Source organism: Pteropus medius, unplaced genomic scaffold (assembly GCF_902729225.1).
Source record: "Pteropus medius unplaced genomic scaffold, Ma_sr-lr_union100, whole genome shotgun sequence".
Taxonomy (NCBI): Eukaryota; Metazoa; Chordata; class Mammalia; order Chiroptera; family Pteropodidae; genus Pteropus; species Pteropus medius.
In genome coordinates this window covers 5,094,517-5,115,922 of record NW_024349796.1, presented here as the reverse complement: position 1 = coordinate 5,115,922, position 21,406 = coordinate 5,094,517, and the positions used below count along the sequence as shown (strand labels likewise).

Below are 21,406 nucleotides of genomic sequence, written 5' to 3'. Positions count from 1 at the left end.
TAAAACCAACATCTATAAAGCACTTAGCATATGTTGCACATTGTTCTTAATCCTTTAATCTTCACAGTAACTTTATAATGTTATTATCATTCCCATTTTATAGAAAGTCAGGCACAGAGAGGTCTCAGTAACTTACTTACCTTTGGTCTCATAGCTAGTAAATCCAGAAGCCGGGATTTAATCCCTGGCAGACTGGTTCAGCTACACCTTGCCACTTCCACAGCTGCATCGCTGGCATGGGAACCCTAGGGTAAAAACAAAAAACCCCGAGGTAATTACATGTTTTAAACCAATTCTTAAACCATTTTTATTTATCTGTGGAATAGCTTCCTGTCAGCTCGTTTTGCTATATTATTATTTTGTTTGCTTTTTCTTTTTGTGATGTGGACTTTTCTGTTGTTCCTCTTGACTGGAACAATTAAGAGTGAGCTGTCAGTGAAGAGGGTTTGAGTCTCTAAATCACTTTTGTAAATAAAAACTATCTCTGGAACAGCAGGAATTATGAAGAAAACCGGCTCAGGTTATATATGAGATTGATGTTTTCCCTCCCCAGAGAATGTTCCAGGAACAATAAAGATCAAAACTAGTGTAATAATAGTGTTTTATATCTGCTTTAAGTCCTATTTTTATATTACAGCACTGTTTAGTTTGAAGCATTAACTATTCCTGAACATTTGGTTTAATTACCCAAATGATGTTGGGATTTTTCATGTCATTTCTGTCATGGGTACTGCGTTATAATACTAATGTTTTGTATGTTTGGAGATGTTTACATTTTTCTAATGCACATTTGTTTCAAGCTGTAAAAAAATATATATGTATATGTAAATTGATGTCATTCTTTCCTACCTTTTATTTAGGTAAAAAAAGAGAGGCTTCTGAACAGCTGAAAGAATTGGTTTCAGATTTATCTTCTCAATTTATTTCACCTCCCGCTCTAAGGACCAGGCGGAAAAACATATCTAATACACCCATTCTTGTAGATGAACTGGTAAGAAAATGCATGATTTTCTTTGTATGCTTGTTTAAACGTGCTTTTTTTTTAAAGCAGTGCTCCTGTTTAAACTAAAAAGAGCAGACATTTGTATTAACAGCCCAAAATTGCCTTGTCTCCACTTTTAGGACAGATCTGTGATAGATTACTGATGGCATATTATTGGCAGTGGCAGTTTACCTAGTAGGGGACAGGTTTTTTAAATTTGTTTCCCCTCAATTATCTAGATGTATTTATTTAAAATGTAGGTCCCTGAACCCCTAGAATGTCATCCACAGACCAGACTTAGACTATGTTTCAGAGTTGATTCTATCATCTTATTGTACATAACCCTAAAATAGTTCAGAGATTGAGTATGAAATCCTTAATGAATTACCAATATTCATAGGCAAGGACAAAGACTTACAGAGACATAATGCAGATAGATTCTTGTCTTTCAGGAGCTCAGTTTTAACTGAAGAGGCAAAAACATACATAATTATTTTATAGCATGATAAGAACAATTTATACCAAAATCCCCTATAGATAGAAAACAAAGGAGACAGGCATTTCAGTCAGAGAAAACAGCAGATGCAAAGGCACAGAAGCGAGACAGTGCATGGGGCGGGGGAGGGAGTGTTTACACATTAATGAATTCTGGTGAGGGAAAAATAGTCTCTGGTAGCCTAGATTTTATGAGATGGTAAGTGCTTGATTAGGATTTGATCGGAGGCAGTGGGAACAAAGGGCAGTGACAATGGAAATATTAAAAAAAAAAAAAAAGAAAGAAACTGACAAGACTTGGGGATCAATTGAATGTGAGATGAGAGAGAGATAAAGAACAGTTGTAGATGACACAAGATTTTTACTAAAAATATATAGGTCATTTGGGACTTTGAGTTTCAGTTCATTAACACTATTTGGTTATATTCCTTGACTCAGGATAGACCTTTTTAAATTTAGATTTCAAATTTTTATCTTTTTAAAAAAGATTTATCTTTTTAAATGTTTACCTCATAGGAAGATGATGCTCAATCAGAAACTGCGGGAAAGCGAAAAGTGAAAGGAACAAGGACTGAAAAATCAAAGCAAGCAAGCAGGTATGACTTCTTCTGCGCTGTGATTTTTCTCTATTTTGTTTCTTAAAATTAGGTTTGAGAAGAGTTTTACTTTGAAAGAAATTAAGCTCATTAGAAAAGGGTAATTCTTAAGGGGCATTTGTCAGCGCTGGCTCCTTGTAATGGTTAGATTTCTCTTTATAACATAACAGCCCATGCATTCTCTTTAAAGAAGGGCGATGCAGTGGGAGGAGTTAGTATCAGGGAATCTTTTTCACAATGGGGAAGGGAGGGGCGTGGCATGTTTCACATTTTCCTAGTAAAAGTAATTATAAACCTAAAAATCCTTTGAGTATTTCATTAATAGAAAACTTCATCCATGGAGAAATAACTTCTTTTCAGATATATTTCTTACATGGTATGTTATTCATAGTGTGCTTAGGCATCATTGAATTTCATAAAACTAATCCATTTTATCTTACTTTAAATACTAATTTAATGAGACTTTGAGTGTAACAACACTATTTACACATCAGTTGGCTTTCTATGTATGTGGAAAACTACTTCATATATATTTTTTTCAGGCGAGGCAACCCTTGGTTGACCTCACAGATTGCAAGGACCTTGTCAGCTTACAATCCCTTATTTTTATTTTTTACGCCTACAGCACCTGGTCTTCCTAGGTGGTCTCCCATCCAAGTAGGAAAACTACTTCATATGAAAAAACACACATAATTGCTCATTTCTGGTGTCTAAGGATTGCCATTTTTCATAACGCCTCATGGGCCTGTTGGGCTCTGATTTCATGGACTAACTATTGGTATTTGGTCAGTCCCTGTAACCTGTAACCAAGCAGTATTTATTAATATATATGAAACATTTAAAGAAAATTGAGCAGTGATTGTTTTTGAATATCCAAACCAAAAAAGGAGATTTCTGTCATGTGGAACCTTAACTGTGCCTCTGATTAGCTTATGACTTAAAGCTACACTTCAGTTCCCTTTTTTAAAATGAAAGCACTAGGAAAGGGTCATCTCTGAAGTTTCTTTTAACATATGGAGAAGCCAATTATATTTTGTGATGTGTTTATCCTTATTTGAATTATATCTTTTTTCAGAAACATAGAAGAAGAAAGTTCTTGGTCACCTCCTCCAGTGAAAATTAAGCTGATTTCACCCTTGGCAAGCCCGGTTGCTGGAGCAAGGCACAAGCCAAGGAAAACTGCAGAAGTGACAGGAAAAGCTCTTGGAAGGAACAGAAAGAAACTGTCTTCCTTTCCAAAACAGATTCTACGCAGAAAAATGCTGTAATGTTTTTCATGTTTTTAATGCACACCTATTTGTAGAGTCATCAGACTTGTGTGGATTATTAAAATCATCTAATTTGGAAGAAAATAATTTATATAAATTGTAAATTTTTGTAAACAGAAGGTCTTCAGTAAGTAAAGCAGCTCCACATGGAGTGTGATTCTTTTAGTCGAGGCAGTTTTTTCTATTTTATATTGACTTCATACATTTATATAATATGTAAATATGGCTTATTGGAATGTTAAATAAAGTGTATACTTCACAGTAGTTTGCGTCTGTTAGATTTTTGAGAGGGAAATTTTTGTTTTAATAATTTTATATGGTAATAAGCATTGGTCCCATTTTCTTTCTCTACAGTTAAAAGTATTAGACCAATCTTTAAATGAGGATTAAACTGTTAAATTTTTTTAAGTTGCTGTTTTATAATTTATGCACTTTGCTTCTGTGATTAAGATTTCTAATTATAAAATTTGTTTTTTTGTTTGGGGGGGTTGGCTGTTAACTATGTTGTAATTGAATTACGGGCATGTAATTTTGCTACTTCTTTATAGTTTAACAAATTTTGTGTATTCTACCTCAAATGAGTAATTTTCCAAGTAATGCATTGGTTAAATGTAATGTTGGCATTTCTTGTTCAGCAAGCTTAAAGGCTGTCTTTAAAGTCTCTTAATTATTCAGAGACTAATTATCCAGGTTAGATTGACCGGTTCACTGCTCACTAGCAACTTCTTAAAAGGGTTTGAGAAAGAAGGAGAACGTCAAACAAATCTGTTTTATGGATATTCAGTGCACTTCGTATGTGCCTAATATTGATAGAATGAGAAGTCTGAACAAATTTTATAGTATTATTTCTTTGAAGGAGCTTGCTACTGACTCACAGAAATCCCTTAATATTCAGGTTTTAAAACATGAGTTCTCATAGGACCTCAGGCACAGACTATTGAGGATGGGGAAAGAGTGTGAGTAGATGTAGAAAAAGGAAAACAAAAAAAAAAAAACAGCTGTTCTCTGCAGTATGACTGTGCAATTAAGTGGTGATACTTGATGTAGGCTATAAAATTCATCAATAAATGTTGTAAAATAATTTATAACAGGTAATTGATAGTGTGTAATGAATGGACCATTAATAATTGATTGTCTAGAAACAAACTGCTTTTGTTTGTTAGCTAAACTTTTCATGTTTTAGTGTGAGGCATAAGCAGTGTGCTTTCTACATTATTTTTCTACCGAATAACTACGAAAAATGGGAAAATGATGAAAATGCCTACGCCAAGTACTGACAGCGTGAAAGTGGCGGTGCGCGCGCGGCCTTTCAGCCAGGTCAGTGATGGGTGCCGCGCTGCCTTGTCGCAGATGTGGCTCTGACCTTCATTTTCTGAATTTTTTAATGATAGCTATCAAACATGTATTTAAGCTGCTTGTCATTTATGGAGTATTAAACTTATTTAAATGAACTTGTTAAATGAGTAATTTAAAGATCTAAAAATAATTCAGTAAACAATTTCATTCTTTGCGCAAGTAGCACAATAAAAAAATTGACAAGAGAAATGTACTGTCAAGTTAGTAGTTTTTTAAGCCAGTGCTGTTTGGTGAATATAGCCATGTGGTATCTATTTTTAATGAAAGTACTTTTTTCCCCTCAACAGTAGATCATAAGGAAACAAATTGCCAGTTCTGAATTAACTATTTTAAATACATTGATGTACAATGTATTTATGTAACTTTTTACAAAAACACTGGTCATTATGTTGCTACATTTTAGGATAAAATATGGATTAGAATAATTCCAGGACCTTTAGCAATCGATTATCTATCTTTGCTTATCAATACATTAAATATTAAGATCATCCTGGACAGCTGACCCATTCAGCAAACTGCCTGCTGCGGGTCAGATGCTGCACTAGTGGCTGAGGATCTGAAGGAAAATCCTTCCTTCTCCACCAGTTTCTAGTCGTATCTAAGCAGTTTATTTGTAGCAGTGTGTATCATAGTCATGCCCAGAGAAAGGTCAGGTATAGCTCTGCCTGGACACACACATCTTGCTTGACAGCCTCCCAGAAACAGAAGCGTTTGAACTGACCACATAGGATAAGTAAGATTTGGGTAAGGGTATGCTAAACAAAACACCACAGACAGGACACGCGTTTTTGACAGTAACTGATCCTGAATGGGATACAATGTAATGATGACCTTATATGAGGTCTTTCCCACTGACACAGCCTGCTGCTTTTTCTCTCCATCAGTACCCAGTTTCACTTTGTACTTTTAGTTGGTATCAGTTACGTCCTGTCCCTTATTCATTCATTCATCTATATTGCAGAAAACATGTCAGCAGTTAGGCAGATACATAATTAGATAACTATGTAAAGGCAAAGAATTAACCTGTGATCAGCGAATTAAATGTTTTGGCCAAAAAACAAAAAGCCATGTTATAGCCTAACTCATCAACAAACTGAAAGTAGCTATTCCGGGGGTTATTTTTCACTGGCCTTTAATATTGCTAGAGTAACTAACTGCAAGTTTGAACCCTTTTCCTGTTTAGAAAAAGGTGTAGCTCGCTGCCAGCATTAGTTTAACATCACACGTAGGAATGCTATGTTTTCTAGGATTTGACATTTTTAGTGACCTAGAATTACTATATTTTATAAATGGAACTATCACTACTAAAATACAGTGCTACAGATAGAATGATGTCATTTGTTTCCAAAGACGATATACCCAAGCGATGCAAAAATAATATTAAAGTATTTCGTCGCAAACTTTGGGGGTTAGGTTAGGACAAATCTGCGAGTTATCTTGGGGTAAACGCAGCCGCAAGCAGGGAAACGGGTTCAACAGTGAAGAGCGCAGAAGTGGGTACTAAAGAGTTACATGTGAGCACAACCTCTCTGCTCCCTTCTCACACAGACTGCATTTGGTTCAAGTCCACCCTAAAGCTGATTAGTGCGTACTGGAATAGTAGCACGGAGGAAAGGATGAATTCAAGAGACGATCTGCCAGTAAATGGTCATGGATCACACCTGGCCAAACTCGTCATCCCCTAGGTTACCCGGACTCTGCCTGCTCTAACTTCATAGGCAGTCTTCCTTGTCGGATCAGAGAACCAATTTTGAGACTCATGTTAAGGAGGCAGTACATTCTCAGGAGCCTTTGAAGTCAGATGAACTGGAGTTCAAAACTTGACTTTCGCTTACACATTGTGTAAATTTGAGCAAAGTTTTAAGCTCTGAACCTTGGTTTCCTTATGTGTAAAGTGGAGATACTGATACTTGACAGGGTCGCTGTTATAAATGAGATGAAATAATGTCAGCACAGTTCCTGACAAATTTAATTGCTATTTTATTTTTTTACCATAAATCTCTTAAATGGTTTGATATATAATCCACATTTTATATAATTCCCTCTGAAAGTGTGCAATTGAGTGATTTTTAGTATATTCACTGACATGCAACCAGAATAAGTTTTTAGGACATTTTTATCACTTCAAAAAAGGATTTGTGCCCTTTAGTTATCCTCCTTATTCCCCAGCCCTAAGCAACCATGGATCTAATTCCTGTTGCTACATATTTCCCTGTTATGTACATTTTACATAAATGGAATTATACAATATGTAGACTTTTGTGACTGGCTTCTTCACTTTGCATAATGTTTTCTAAGTCCATTCATGTAGCATTTATCAAAACTTCATTTCTTTGTGGCTGGATAATATTCCTTTGTATGTGTACACCACATTGTTTCTCAGTGGATGTTATGAGTAACGCCGCTGTAAACAAATAATCACTGAGTTTTTGAGTGCACACGTCTTCATCTCCTGGTTATACACGTAGGCATAGAACTGTTTGAGGAACTGCCGGACTTGCCAAGCAGCTGCATCCTTTTCCATTTCCACCGGCAGTGCAGGAGGCTTGCAGTCTCTCCAGTCGTGGCCATTCTGGTGTGAAGTATCTTGAGGAATGATATGCAATGCCCCGGTGACTAATGGTGTCGAGCATCTTTTCACGCGCTTACTCTCCACTCGTATATCTTGGAGAAACATCTCTTCAGATCCTTTGCTAAATTTTAAATTGAATTACCTTTTATATTGACCTGTTCTTTTTATATTCCGGATACAATTCCTTATTAGAAGACTTGCAAATTTTGTCCCATTCTACATGTTGTCTTTTTACTTTCTTGATGGTGTCCTTTGAAACACAAAAATTTTTATTACTTGCTTTTGGAGTCATATCAAAGAATCCTTTGCCCAGTCCAAAGTCATGAAGATTTACTCCTATGTCTTTTATATGTTTAGCTGTTATATTTAGGTCTTTGGTCCACTTTGGATTAAATTTTGTATATTGTTATGAGGTAAGGGTTCAAGTTTATTCTTATGCATATGACTATCAAGTTTCTCTAGGAATTCATTAGCTCTTGAGGGGTAGTTTCTCCAGGCTCCAGGATGTCAAAGCATCATAAAATATAGAAAATAAAAAAACAATATAATAATTTGCAGATGTTGAAACAAACTTGCATCCCTAGGATAAATCCCATTTAGTCGTGTATAATTTTTTTTACACGTTGGATTCAGTTTGTTAATTTGCTGAGTATTCTTGCATGCATATTCATGAGATATTGATCTGTAGTTTTCTTTGTCTGGATTTGGTATCGTAATATTTGCTTCATAAAAATAAGTCGGGGAGTGTTCCCTCCGATTTTCTGAAAGTTGATGAAGAATTGCTTTCTTTAAATTGTTGGCAGAATTCAGCAGCCAAGCCATCTAGGCTTTTCTTTGTGAGAAGCTTTCTTTTTTTAATTAGTTACTTCAATCTCATCACTTACTATAGATCCATCCAGATTGTCTTTTTCTGAAATCAGTTTCAGTAGCGTGTGTCCATTTCATCTGTCATCGGTGCTCAGCTATTCATAGTATTCCTTTCTAATCCTTTATTTCCTTATTCATGGTTTCTTTTAGTTCTGTGAATATTTATAGTGCTTACTCACAGATTGTTGGCTGCTTTTTTCCCCAGAGTGTCAGTCATACTTTCCTGTTTCTTTGCATGCATCGTAATTTTTTTATTGGAAACTGGACATTTCAGGTAATATGCTGTAGCAAATCTAGGTATTGGTCCCCTCACCCCTCTGTAACTTATTTTTGTTTGCTTGTTTTTTGGTTCAGTGACGGCTGGATTATTTTAGTGAAGTCCATCCCTCCAGTCTCTCCTTTTGTCGTTACTCCTCGGGGAGGCCCAGCTTTGGATGTGCCCGTGCACCCTGGGGTGACGGCGGGATTTTAGTGGGGCACCTTTCCTTTCTTGACCAAACCCAAGCTTTTAACTCTACTGATCGGTGGCTGAAAGCTCTGTTTTCGACGCTATCCTGGGGGCATAAATTGCTTTACAAACTCATTCAATCAAGTCCTGGTCCCTTTGAAAGGAATAGTTTGACATCGGTGTTTGACATTTTTTCTGACCCCAAATGGGTTCCTCTCAGCTATGGTATTCCCCAGTTGCTTTCCTCCTGCAAACTAGAAAACCTATAATTTAAACTTTATCTTTAAAAAAATGTTTTGTTATTTTTCAATTACAGTTAACGTATAATATTACGTTAGTTTTAGGTGTAAAACACGGTGATTAGACATTTATATAACTTAGGAAGTGATCACCCCAATAAATCTCGTACCCATCTGACACCATACAATTATAAATAATATGACTGACTATATTCTTTATACTATACTTTATATTCCCCATTGGTAGGTTTTGTAACTGCCAATTTGTACTTTTTAATCCCTTCCCCTCCTTCACCCACACCCTTATTCCCCTTCCCATCCGGTACTCCTCAAAATGTTTTCTGCATCTATGAGTTTGTTTCCGTTTTTTTGTTTCTTAGATTCCACATGTAAATGAATCATATGGCATTTGTCTTTGACTGACTCAGCACAATACCCTCTAGGTCCAGCCATGCTGTCGCAGATGGCAAGATTGCATCCTTTTTTTTTGCATATTTTGAGTAACAGTCCATTGTATATATGTACCACCTCTTCCTTATCCATTTATCAATTGGTGGACACCCAGGTTGCCTCCATATCTTGGCTACTGTAAATAATGCTGCAGTGAACATATGGATGATCATGTCCCTTCAAAGTAATATTTAGGTTTCTTTGGATAAATACCCAGAAGTGGGATTACTGGGTCCTTCTTTGTCTCTCGTATAGCCTTTGCTTTAAAGTCTGTTTTGTCTGGTATACATATTGCTGCCCTTTTTTTTTTATTTCCATTTTCATGAAATATCTTTTTCTATCCATTTACTTTCAGTCTCTGTGTGTCTTAATTTTAAGTGAGTCTCTTATAAGCAGCATATATATGTAAGGGTCTTGTTTTCCTATCCATTTAGCCACCTTATCTTTTGATTAAAGCATTTAATTCATTTATATTTAAAGTAATTATTGATAGATACATAGTTATTGCCATTTTATTATTCATATTTTTGATATATATATTTTTATTCTTCTTAAAGAAGTCCCTCCAACATTTCCTGTAACACTGGCTTGGTGGTGAGGAACTCTTAGCTTTTTTCTTATTTGAGAAGCTCTTTATCTGTCCTTCAATTCCGAATGATAGCTTTGCTGGATAGACTAATCTTACTTGTAGGTCTTTGCTTCTCATCACTTTGAATATTTCATGCCAATCCCTTCTGGCCTGCAAAGTTTCTGTTGAGAGATCAGCTGACATTCTTATGGGAGCACCATTGTAGGTAACTAACTGCTTTTCTCTTGCTGTTTTTAAGATTCTGTATTTCACCTTTGGCATTTTAATTATGATATGTCTTGGTGTAGACCTCTTTGGGTTTATCTTGTTCGGGACTCTGAGCTTCCTGTGCTTGTGTTTATGTCCTTTGCTAGGTTAAGGAAGTTTTCTGTCATTATTTCTTCAAATAGTTGTTAATTTCTTGCTCTCTCCCCCATCTTTCTGCTACCCCTATGATGTAAATGTTTGTACACTTGATGTTGTCCCAGAGTCCCGTAACCTGTATCTTAAATCTCTTCCCAGTGGCTTTTCATCACAACCACCTCTGTTCCTGAAGTGTCTTTAGGATTGAATTTCTCTAAGGGGACAAATGAGGTCAATTCCTTTGGGAAGAGATTAAATCCCAGGGCTCTGGATTTGCAGGTGGGGTCAATGGCAAGCTGCTCTCTGAGTGAGATCCCTGTTGTAGAAGCCCAGCACTTGGTGAATATGGAACAGCAGCCTGAGGTCCTCAGCTTGTCCGTCCTGGCGTGGAACCGCCACCTCAGGAGCAAGGGTGCTGAGCACCCTAGTATTCTCAGTGTGCTGTAGACCCTGCTCCACGAGTGGGAACTGAGAAGAAGGGGAAACCCCCACTTCTCATCCCGGCTCCCCCAGGACTTGGCCTCAGCAAAGGTAGATGGGGGCAGGGTGAGAAATGCCAATATCCTGCCCTTCCCAGGAAGAAAGCTCACCACTGGCAGCTGGAGAGAGAGGGGGCCCTGTATTCTTGGCACTTAAGTGGTCACCTCACTGAGCTGGGTGGGTTGAGAATGGTCTTTTTTCAAATACCAAGATTCTGCTTTCTTACCAAATTTTGATAGTTTTGCTCGTTTAGATGTTTCTTCATTGGTTGTTTGCCCTTAGGATGATTTCCGGAGGCTTAAATGGTCGTATTTTCATTTTTTGATTAATAATTTTCACAGTTTCACTGAAAGGTGGGACAGTACAGCCCCTTGGATTTCTCTGCTTCTATAGTTATTGCTATTAGTATAGTTGGGTGTTAGAAATGCTATTCTCAGAAAGTTAAAATGACTAGAGACAAGCCTTTTAAAAATTCGGAAGGAATATAAGAGCAACTGCTTGTCATGAGAGCTGCTAGAATAACAAAATTGGAGAACAAAATGAATGGTAAGTTCCTGGCTTAATTTCTTACTAGGTATAAAGACTCGCAAAACAAGTTACTTGGATGACAAAGAAAAGCTATAATGATCGATTCTGAATTTGTCATTTGACTATAGAGAGAGAAGAATTCTGGGAGCAAATGTGTGATTTCCATGCATTCCGGGACCACCACTATACAAGACCCTAAGAATCCAGAACATGTGAAGACATTTACGTTTGACCTGGCATATTGGTCTCACAGTGGATTTCAGATGGATAAAGATGGTGTGTTTATTTCAGCTGATCCTAATAGTAAATTTGCAAGCCAGGTAAATTGCTTTGAAACACAACTTCGATGGAAGGTTTTTTATAATGACGTGTTAACGGTATAACAATAATTTTTTTATGTGAGCATGCTACAATACATATTTCCATTTGAGAGTTTGATTTTAAATCAGTTCCTTTTTCATGCTAAACATTAGATTCAAAAGTGTACCTATTGCCTAAATAATTTCTTAGGTACTCACATCAGTTGATTTCCCAAAGTACTGACATATTTTGAAAAAGGAGCATTGGTCATTTATATTTTGCATCTCTGAGAAAAGCAAAATAAGCAAAACTTGTGAAGCACTCAGCATTTGAGAACTTTTGTTTTATCAAATATTTATCGGATGCCATGTACTATTCCACTTTAAAGTTGCTCACAGTTTCATGAGAAGACAGACAAAGAAGGGCATTCAAACGTTACGGGTTCTGTGATAAGAATGTGTAGGATACAATGGGGCGTGAAGGACAAGTGGTCATTTCGATCTGGACAGAGCTCGTTAAGCTGCTTGGATCTGTGGGTTTATAGTTTGTATCAGATTTGGAGAAATTTCCACCATCATTTCAAGTATTTTTTTGTCCCTCCCCTTCTTTCTTCTGTGACTCCAGTTACATGAATGTGTGAGATTGTCTCACAGGTCACTGAGGCTTTGTTCATTTTCCCCCCAACCTCTTCTGTTCTTGTCTGCCTACTTGTCTTTCAAAACTCAGCCTAAAGATTATAGCCTTTATTAAGGGCCCCCTAAAATACCCTCTGTCAAATAGTTCTGACTTCACAAACTCACTGAAAGGATCTTATGGACCAACCCCATAATGTACCGCCCTGGAGCAATCAATAAAAAAAAATAAAAAAGAAGCATAATAATGAGTCAATTGTGAAGAAATGGAATTATGATATACTCAATCTAAAACATGGCAGGAAAAGGAGAGGAATAAGAAAATAAATACCAAGATGGTAGACTTAATGCCAGCCATATTATTATAGCAAATGTAAATAAACATGCCAATTAAAAGGCAGAGGTTATCAGATTTGATAGGAAAAGCAGGATCCAACTACATTGATTTACAGAAAAACAATTTAGATGTAAATAGATAACTACCATGTAAATGCCAAACAGAGGCAATAGGTACATCAAAGTAGACTTCAGAACAAGGGACATTTTGTAATGATAAAGTAATCAATTAATTAAGAAGACATACCATCCTAAATGGGTATGTACCCAATAACGGATTTTCAAAGTACATGAAGTAGAAACTGATAGAAATTGAAAGAGAAACAGTCCAACCTACAATTATGATTTATAATTTAATTACTCCTGAGCAATGGATAAAACAAATTTAAAAATCAGTAACATTATAGAATGGCACTATCATCCTAATTGACAATTATATTCTAAAACTCTCGTGCTACCCCCACCCAACCGCAGCACTACACAGCCTTTTCGAGTGAACATGGAACTTTAGTTATGATCGACTATATTCTGGATAAAAGTAATCTCATCAAATGTAAGATAACTAAAATCATACAAAGTATGTTCTCTGACAACAATGAAAATAAACTTAGAAATAACTGAAAGACATTAGGAAAATCCACAAATATTTAGAACATAACAGACTTCTAAATAATCCATCGGTCAAGGAACAGCCCAAAGGAAAATTAGTAAATATTTTGAATTCAAAAATCAAAACATCCATCAAAATTTATGTGGTGCGGCTAAAGCATGGCTTAGAGAAATTTTATAGCATTAAATGATTATATTAGAAAAGAACAGTCTCAAATAAACATTCTAGGTTTCTATCTAAGAATTTAGAAAGTTATACACAAAGTAAACAGAGGAAAAAATAAAGGTTAGAGCATTAATCTAATCTAATTAATTTACATTAATTAATATAAAACAGTAAAATAATAGAGGAAAAAAAATCAATGAACCTGAAAACTGGTTCTTTGAAAAGATCGATAAAATTGATAAACCTCTAGCCAAACTGATCAAGGAAAAGGACATATAAAGTCCCAAGATGAGAAATGAAAAAGACATTACTGCAGCTCTTACATACATTAAAATATATAAGGGAATGTTACGAACAACTTATTGTCAATAGATTCAACAAGACAGGTAAAATGGACACAAGCTACTTAAGTTCGCACAAAAAGGGATAACACTAGTAACCCTATATCTATGAAAGATATTGAATTTGTATTTATTAAAGGACTCGAATTTATTAAAGAAATTGAATTTACAGTTAAAAACCTCACAAAGAAAACTCCAGGCCCAGATGCCTCTGCCGTGAATTCTGCCAGAGGAAGAAGTCATGAGAACGCTACCGAATAGTCTCGCAGGTGGTAGAAGGAACAGTCATTTTCTGAGGCCGGTATTATAAGAAAACCTGCCAAAGATGTTACGAAAACACTACAAGCAAATATCCTTTATGAACATAGACACGAAAATTATTAACAAGATTTTCACAAATAGAATTCAACAATATATTTAAAAAACAATGCGTCGCTATCAAGTGGGACTTTTCCCGAAGATTGGCCTAACATCTGAACATCAATGTAATTCATCTTATGAACAGAATAAAGGAAGAAAGAAAGTACATGATCAGATGCAAAAAAAGTATCTGACAAAATTCAACATACAGTCATGATGAAAACTCAGCAAACCTGAAATAGGAGAGAGCTTCCTGGAAACAGAAATTCTCTGAAATACACAGGTATTCTCACATTCGATGGAAAAACACTGCATGCTTCCCCCTAAGATTGGGGATAAGGCAAAGAGGTTCAATCTCATCATTTCTACACAACATTTACTGCAGGTCCTAGCGAGGGCAATATGGCAACTAATAGGAAATAAGTGGCGTGCAGATTAAAAAGAAGTCACACTATTTGCATATGATGTGATTATCTATGTAAAAAACCCTAAGGGATTGACAGTGATGTAGAATAGCATTTGACAAGATTCATTTATGACAAAAACTCTCAATAAAATGGGTCTAGGAAAGTACCTCAATATGATAAAGGCCATATAGGATAAACCCTCAGCTAGGTATCTGAGTCACTGATGAAAAACTGAAACCTTTTCCTCTAAGATTAGGAACAAGGCAAGGGTGTTCACCCTCATCAACATAGTAGAAGTCCTGTCTAAAGCAATCAAGCAAGAAAAAGAAATAAAAGGTGTCCAAATTGGAAAGGAAGACTTAGAGCTGTAACTATTTGTGTATGGCATGATTTTACATATAGAAAACACTAAAGACTCCACGAAAAATATTAGAAATACTAAACAGTAAAGTTACAGAGCACAAAATCAGTATACCGATATCTGTTGAGTTTCTATACACTAACAATGAAAAACCAGAAAAATAAAGAAAACAATCCCATTTAAATTGCAACAACCAAATACCCAGGAATAAATTTAACTAAGGGAGTATAAGACCTACACACTGAAAACTATACGACAGTGTTGAAAGAAACTGAAGACACAAAGAAATGGAAAGATATCCAGTGCTCATGAATTGGAAGAAATCACATTGTTAAAATGTCCAAATTACCTAAAGCTTTCTACAGATTTAAAGCAGTCCCTATCAAAATCTCAACAGCATCTAACCATTGTGCTGTCTATCTTAAACTAATATAAAACTAAATAAAATTTTAAAAATCTTAACGGTATTTTTCATAGAAATAGAACAAAAATTTGTAAAATTTGGAGGGAACTGCAAAAGATCCCAAATAGCCAAAGCACCCGAAGGAAAAGAACGAAGCCAGAGGGATTACATTTCTTGAATTCGAATTATACTATAAAGCTAGAGTAACCAAAACAGTATGGTACTGGAAAAATAACAGACAGACAGACAAATACACGAAATAGTATCAGGAGCCTAGAAATAAACCCACACATGTATGGATAACTAATTTACAACAAGGGAGCCAAGAACACACAATGGAGAAAGAAAAGTCTCTTCAATAAGTGGTGCTGGGAAAACTGGAAAGCCATATGCAAAAGAATGAAACTAGACTACTGTCTTACATCATACACAAAAATTAAGAATGGATTAAAGACTTGAATGTAAGACCCTAAACAATAAAATATGTAGAAGAAAATACAGGTAGTAAGCTCCTTGACATCATTCTTAGTGTTTTTTTGTGGATTCAACTCCAATGGCAAGGGAAACAAAAAAAATAAATAAAGAAACGAGACTACATCAAACTAAAAAGCTTCTGCACAGCAAAGGAAATTATCAAAGCGAAAAGGCACACCTACTGAATCAGAATAGATATGTGTAAATCACACATTTGATAAGGAGTTGATATTCAAAATATATAAAGAATTCATATATCTCAATAACAAAAAAACAACCCAATTAAAAAATGGGCAAAGGATCTGAATAGATATTTTCCCTAGGAAGACATACAGTCTTCCTTGACACGTGAAAAGATGTTCAACATCACTAATCATTAGAGAAATGCGAATCAAAACCACAGTGAGATATCATGTCATACCTGTTAGAATGGGTATAATTAAAAAGACAAGAAGCAACGAGTATTGGAGAGGATGTGGGGGAAAGGCACCCTTTTACGTATAAATTAGTGCAGCTACTGTGGAAGACAGTATGGAGATTCTTCAAAAAAAAATTAAGAAGAGAACTACCATATCATCCAGCTATTCCACTTAGGGATATCTATTTGAATAGTACAAAAACACTAATTCAAAAAGATATATGCACCCTTTGTTCATTGCAGCATTACCTACGATAGCCAAGAAATGAAAACAGCCTAAGTGTCCATCAACAAATGAATGGATAAAGAAGATGTGAGAGACACATACACACACACACACACACACACCTCCCCCCTCGGAATACTCCAGTCATAAAAAGGTGAAATCCTGCTATCTGAGACAACATGGATGGACCCTAAGACGATTATGCTAAGTAAAATAAGTCAGATGGAAAAAGAAATACTGTATGACATCACTCATATGTGGAACATAAAAGAAAACAAACAAAATGCAACACAGAAACTTACAGAGGCAGACAACAGATTGGTGGTTACCTTCAGGGAAGGGAGTCGATTGTATGGGGATGAATGGAAACCAGACTTTTGGTGGTGAACACGATGTAGTCCATACAGATGTCGATTCACAGTGTCACATACCTGAGACTTACATAATTTTATAGACTAATGTAACCTCGATAAAAAGTAAATTTTAAAAAGCTACTATTTTTAAAAATTGTGTTTAGCAAGGTCGACGTACAAAAATCAATAATATTTTCTATGCTAGCAAGGGACGATTAAAAACTAAAATTTTAAAATATTTACAATAACATCAAAAACGTGAAATACTTTAAGGATAAATTTAACAAAATATGTACAAAAGCTGCATGCTATAAAACATTCCTGAAAGGAAGACTTAAATCGGAAGACTCAATATTATTAAAAAGTCAAATTGATTAATAGATTCAAAGCAATCCTAATCAAAAACCCAGCAGTAATATCCTGTGGAAATTGATACACTACTTCAACAATTTACATAGAATTGTAAAGGATTTAGAATAGCTAAAATTACTTGACAGAGAATAAACTCGAATAACTGAAAACCCACTATGGAACTACAATAATCAGGACAATGTGGTATTGCCTAAAAAAGGAGATATAGATCGATGGAACAGAATAAAGTTATCAAAACTAGATCCTCATACATCTTCAATATATATATTTTTTTTACCAAGGTGCTATAATGAGTTGAATACTGTTCCCCCCAAATTTATGTCCATGAGAACCTCAGAATGGGATCTTATTTAGAAACAGGATATTTGCAGATGTAATTAGTTAAGATGAGGCCATACTGGATTACGGTGGGCCCCAAATCTACTTCTTGTAAGATGAGGGAAATCTGGCCACAGATACACAGGGAGGTGGCCATGTGATGATGGAGGCAGAGGCTGAGCGCCGAGGACTGCCAGCAGCTGCCAGAAGGTGGGAAAGGCAGAGAAACTATGGCCTTGCCAACACCTTGATTTTGGAATTTTAGCCCCAGAACGGTGAGAGAACAATTTTCTGCCGTTTTTAGTAACCTCGTCTGTGGTCATTTGTTATGGCGGGCCTAGCAAACTAATACAGACGAGAAGGTTCATCAGAATTGAAGTCGTCCAACAAATGGTGCTGGAGATAATACATCTGAGAAAATACAAACTTTCTTTCCTCACACCATATACAAAATGAACTCAAAATTGATCAGAGGCCTAAAACTATAAAGCCTCTAACAGACAGGATAGGAGAAAATGGTCATAATCTCAGATCTAACAAAGCTGTCTTGATAGGACGCAAGCTGTAAAAGAAAATATTTGATAAATGAGATTCACTTTTTAAAAAATATCTTTTGCTCTTTGAGAGATACCAGTGAGAACACGAAAAGGCAAGCCACAAAAAATGAAAATATTTGCAAAACATGTATCTGATAAAACATCCAAAATATATAATGAATCCTTACACCTTAAAAGAGAAAACCAAGTCCATTTTTTTTTTAAATGGCAAAAGATTTGATCAGAGTCTTCACCAAAGAAGATACGGAAATTACCTAAAACCAATGAAAATGTGTCCAACTTCATTAGGGAAATGAAAATTAAGAAATGCAAATGAGAATACCACCATGGCGGTACCATGCTCGCTTCGGCAGCACACATACTAAAATTGGAACGATACAGAGAAGATAAGCATGGCCCCTGCACAAGGGTAACACGCAAATTTGTGAAGCGTGTTGTATTTTGACAAATTGGCAGATACGAAATAGTTATGGGAATGTAAAGTACAGCATAGGGAATGTCGTCGATAATATTGTAATAACTATGTCTAATTTCGGGGGGATCACTTTGTAAATTATATAAATATCTAACGACTATGCTGTGCACCTGAAACTAATATAAAATAATATTGAATGTCAACTGTAATTGAAAAATCAAAAAGGGGGGCGGAGGGGAAGTTAAGGGGAATAAGTTCGAACTTCCAGGTATAAATCAAGTCACGGGGCTGTGGTGCTCAGCATAAGGGATGGAGCCAATAATATTGTGACAGTGCTGCACGTGTCCCATGGTGGCTGGACGTATCATGGTGGCCACTTTAGGTGCATAAATGTTGAACAACTATGGTGTATGCCTGAAACTAATACAATATTGTATGTTAGCTACATTTCAATAAAAAGTTTTTCTAAAAAAAGAATATTTTAATGACAAGAAATATGATTAGCTGAAGTTATTAAAAGACAGTTGCTAAACATATTAGTAATTCTCTATTGGTTGAATAATAATAAACTTAAATTTGTTCAATCAAAAAAAAAATTTTGTGCATAAAAAAACCTGACGATACCAAATGCTGACATGCATGTGGATCAACCGGAGCCCTAATATAGCACTTATGGCAAAGCAAAAAGGCTTAGTCATATTGGAAAACAGTTTCTTTAAAATTTAAGGGCACACTTAACCATACAATCCAGCAATTCCAAGAGAAATAAAAATATATATCCTCAAACAACTGTAGGCAAACAAACATCCATAGCACCTTTATATATAATAGTCCCAAACTAGAAACTTAAATGTCCATAATAAAGTTGTGATGTGTTTATAAAATACAATTCAGCAACAAAAGGAACTAATAATGACATGCAACAACCTGGATGCATCTTGAAGCGCTATATTAAGTGAAAGAAGCCATGTACAAAAGACCACACACTGTACGATCCCACTTAACTGAGAACTCCAGAAAAAAACAAAACTATAGTTACACGAGGTAAATCTCTGGCAGTGAGGGGCTGACGGTGGAAGGAGAGGTCTGAGGCAAAGCGGCTCAAGGGAACTTTTTGAAATAATTAAAATTTTTAAAAATCTTCATCGTGGTACTCGTCACATGGCCAAGTACATATGTCGAAAGTCATGACACTGTATACTTTAAATGGATAAATTTAATAAATATTAATTTTACTTCAATAAAGATGGAATTTTTCAAAAAGAAAAAAATACCTAAGGAATACATTTAACCAAGGAGGTAAAAGACTTTTATACTGAAAACTATGACACTGGTGAAAGAATTGAAAGGAGACACAAATGTATGGAAAGATACTTTGTGCTCGTGGCTTGGAAGAATTATATTGTTAAAATGCCCATAATACACAAAGCGTTCTAGTAAGTGCTCACTTAACGTTGTTGATAGGTTCTTGGGAATTTCAACTTTTAGATGAAGTGAGGTATATAACAAAACAAATTTTACCAAAGGCTACTTGAAATAAACAAGAGTTAAGTTCCTACAGCATATTTCCGGTCACAGAACCACCACCAAACTTTTAAATTAAGAGTCAAAACACTTTAATATTAAACATTGAAATAAATGTGAGCTACACCTACATTTAGGAAAGATAAATAAAAAGCAATTCATATCATTCTTTTCCGACTCACTGATCCAGTTCAGGGTCACAGGGGACAGGAGACTTACTCAGCAGCTCAGAGAGCAAGGTGAGCCCCCACCCTGGATAAGATGGCCTTCCATCTCAGGGCACACTCACACGCACCCACACTCACTCAGACTGGGACAATGCAGACACGCCAATTCACCTCTCATGCACGTCTTTGGGATGGGGGAGGGAACCCACACAAACACAAGGAGAATGTGCAAACTCCACACAAAGTGGCTCCCACCTAGAATCAATTTTTTTCTCATCAATATTATAACAAAATGACAGTGAATAAAGCAACATTATTTGAGGACCTGTTGTATATAGATTCATTGCAATCCCTATCAAAATTCCAATGGCTTTTTTTTTTTTGCAGAAACAGTCCTAAGACTTGTTTGGAACCACAAAAAACTCTGAATAGCAGAAGCAATCTTGAGAAAGAAGAAGAAAGCTGGAGGCATCATGCTTCCTGCTTTCAAACTATATTACAAAGCTATAGTCATCAAAACAGTATATCACTGGCATAAAAATGAACACATTGATCAAGGGAACAGAATAGAGCCTCAAAAGAAACCCGTGCATGTGTGGTCAATGAACTTACAACAAAGAAGCCAAAAATTTATAAGGGGAAAGGATAGTCTTTAATAACAGGTTGAGAAAACCGGACATCCACATGCAAAAGAATGAAACTGGACCCTTACCTTACACCACTCACAAAAATTAACTCGAAATGGATTAAAGACTTGAACATAAGACCTGAAGCCATAAGACTCCTAGAAGAAAACAGGAGGTAAGTTAATAGACATCAGCCTTGACAACAATGATTTAGCTTTGAGACCAAAAGCAAAAATAAGTGAGACTTCATTAAATCAAAAAGATTATGTACATAAAGGAAGCTATCAGCAAAATGAAAAGGCAACGTATAGAATGAGAGAAAATATTTGCAAACCATATATCTGAGAAGGGGTTAATATCCAAAATATGTAAAGAACTCATACAATTCAATAGCAAAAATCCCAAATATTCCAATTAAAAAATGAGCAGAGGAACTGAATAGACATTTTTCCAAAGAAGACATACAAATAGGTGACAGGTACACAAAAAAGGTTCTCGACATCACTAATCAGGAAAATGCAAGTCAATGAGATATCACCTCACACCTGTTAGAATGACTATCAGCAAAAAGATAAGAAATAAGTTTTGGTGCAGATATGAAGACAAGGGACCCTTATGTACCATGGGTGGGAATGTCACCTGGTGCAGCCACTATGGAAAACAGTCTGGAGGGTCCTCAAAAAATTAAAAATAGAAACACCATATGATTCAGCAATTCCACTTGGATATTTATCCAAAGAAAATGAAATCACTATCTTGAAAAGATACCTGCACTCCTTTGTTTACTGCAGCATTATTTACAATAGCCAAGATATGGAAGCAATTTAAG

The 21,406-nt window shown here is 35.8% G+C and overlaps 2 protein-coding genes and 1 non-coding gene across 3 annotated transcripts in view; all 3 read left to right on the top strand.

Annotated features, from left to right (window-relative positions):
- The window catches only part of AHCTF1 (AT-hook containing transcription factor 1), a 68,559-nt gene extending 64,954 nt beyond the window's left edge, over positions 1-3,605 (top strand). The window contains 3 exon segments of the mRNA XM_039883261.1: positions 861-991; positions 1,994-2,073; positions 3,149-3,605. Coding sequence (XP_039739195.1) covers positions 861-991; positions 1,994-2,073; positions 3,149-3,341 — 404 coding nt within the window. The 3' untranslated portion in view covers positions 3,342-3,605.
- Positions 3,606-4,500: 895 nt separating this feature from the next.
- Positions 4,501-21,406, top strand: part of LOC120619306 (kinesin-like protein KIF28P) — a 63,444-nt gene continuing 46,538 nt past the window's right edge. Inside the window, exons 1-2 of the mRNA XM_039883630.1 lie at positions 4,501-4,658; positions 11,341-11,532. Of these exons, the coding sequence (XP_039739564.1) occupies positions 4,590-4,658; positions 11,341-11,532 (261 nt within the window). The 5' untranslated portion in view covers positions 4,501-4,589. The remainder of the gene's footprint in view (positions 4,659-11,340; positions 11,533-21,406) is intronic.
- On the top strand, positions 18,183-18,289 carry LOC120619407 (U6 spliceosomal RNA). Its single transcript, XR_005657495.1, has one exon. It is a non-coding gene; the product is annotated as a U6 spliceosomal RNA (small nuclear RNA).